Source organism: Myotis davidii, unplaced genomic scaffold (assembly GCF_000327345.1).
Source record: "Myotis davidii unplaced genomic scaffold, ASM32734v1 scaffold993, whole genome shotgun sequence".
Taxonomy (NCBI): Eukaryota; Metazoa; Chordata; class Mammalia; order Chiroptera; family Vespertilionidae; genus Myotis; species Myotis davidii.
The window spans coordinates 558,618-559,108 of record NW_006285483.1 but is presented as its reverse complement, the minus strand read 5'-3'; the positions used below and the strand labels follow the sequence as shown (position 1 = coordinate 559,108).

The following is a 491-nucleotide window of genomic DNA, read 5'->3' as shown; positions in this document are numbered from 1 at the left end:
CTAGGTGTGTTTTTTTGAAGCCAACTAACCCACCTTTGTTTTCCTCGGGCTTTATAGTTCTTGCAGTAAAAGCTGATACTTTTTCCTCAACAAGACGAGTTTCGGTATTGCACTGGTCTGAAAGACACACAAACACCAGGAGCACATCGCCTCCATTTTAGTGACAAGGCTACACCTCCCCACAAGCCAGCATCGAGGTGGGAAGCATATGGATGGAGGAAGGGATGTGGGTGGGGGTAGAGATGGACGCAGAGGAAGTGAGAGATCAGATCAAGGGAAAGTAGCAAAAACAAGCAACCCTGAACCTGGAAAAACAACTTATGGACCCCTAGGACCTGTCCGGATCCCTCCTTGCCTTGCCTAGTATCACAGGGCTTTCATTATGTTTAAGTGGCACACTGACTTCAATTAGCATCAAACTATTCTCTCAGGAATTTCAGATATCAAATTTGCATGTGCTTGTGCCATTGGGCATACACAGGTACAGCCTG

General features: G+C 46.4%; 1 protein-coding gene across 1 annotated transcript in view; it reads right to left on the bottom strand.

Moving 5' to 3' along the window:
* ZNHIT3 (zinc finger, HIT-type containing 3) overlaps nucleotides 1-491 on the bottom strand; it is a 24,029-nt gene that overhangs the window by 2,955 nt on the left and 20,583 nt on the right. Inside the window, exon 4 of the mRNA XM_006756168.2 lies at nucleotides 34-117. Within this exon, the coding sequence (XP_006756231.1) occupies nucleotides 34-117 (84 nt within the window). The remainder of the gene's footprint in view (nucleotides 1-33; nucleotides 118-491) is intronic.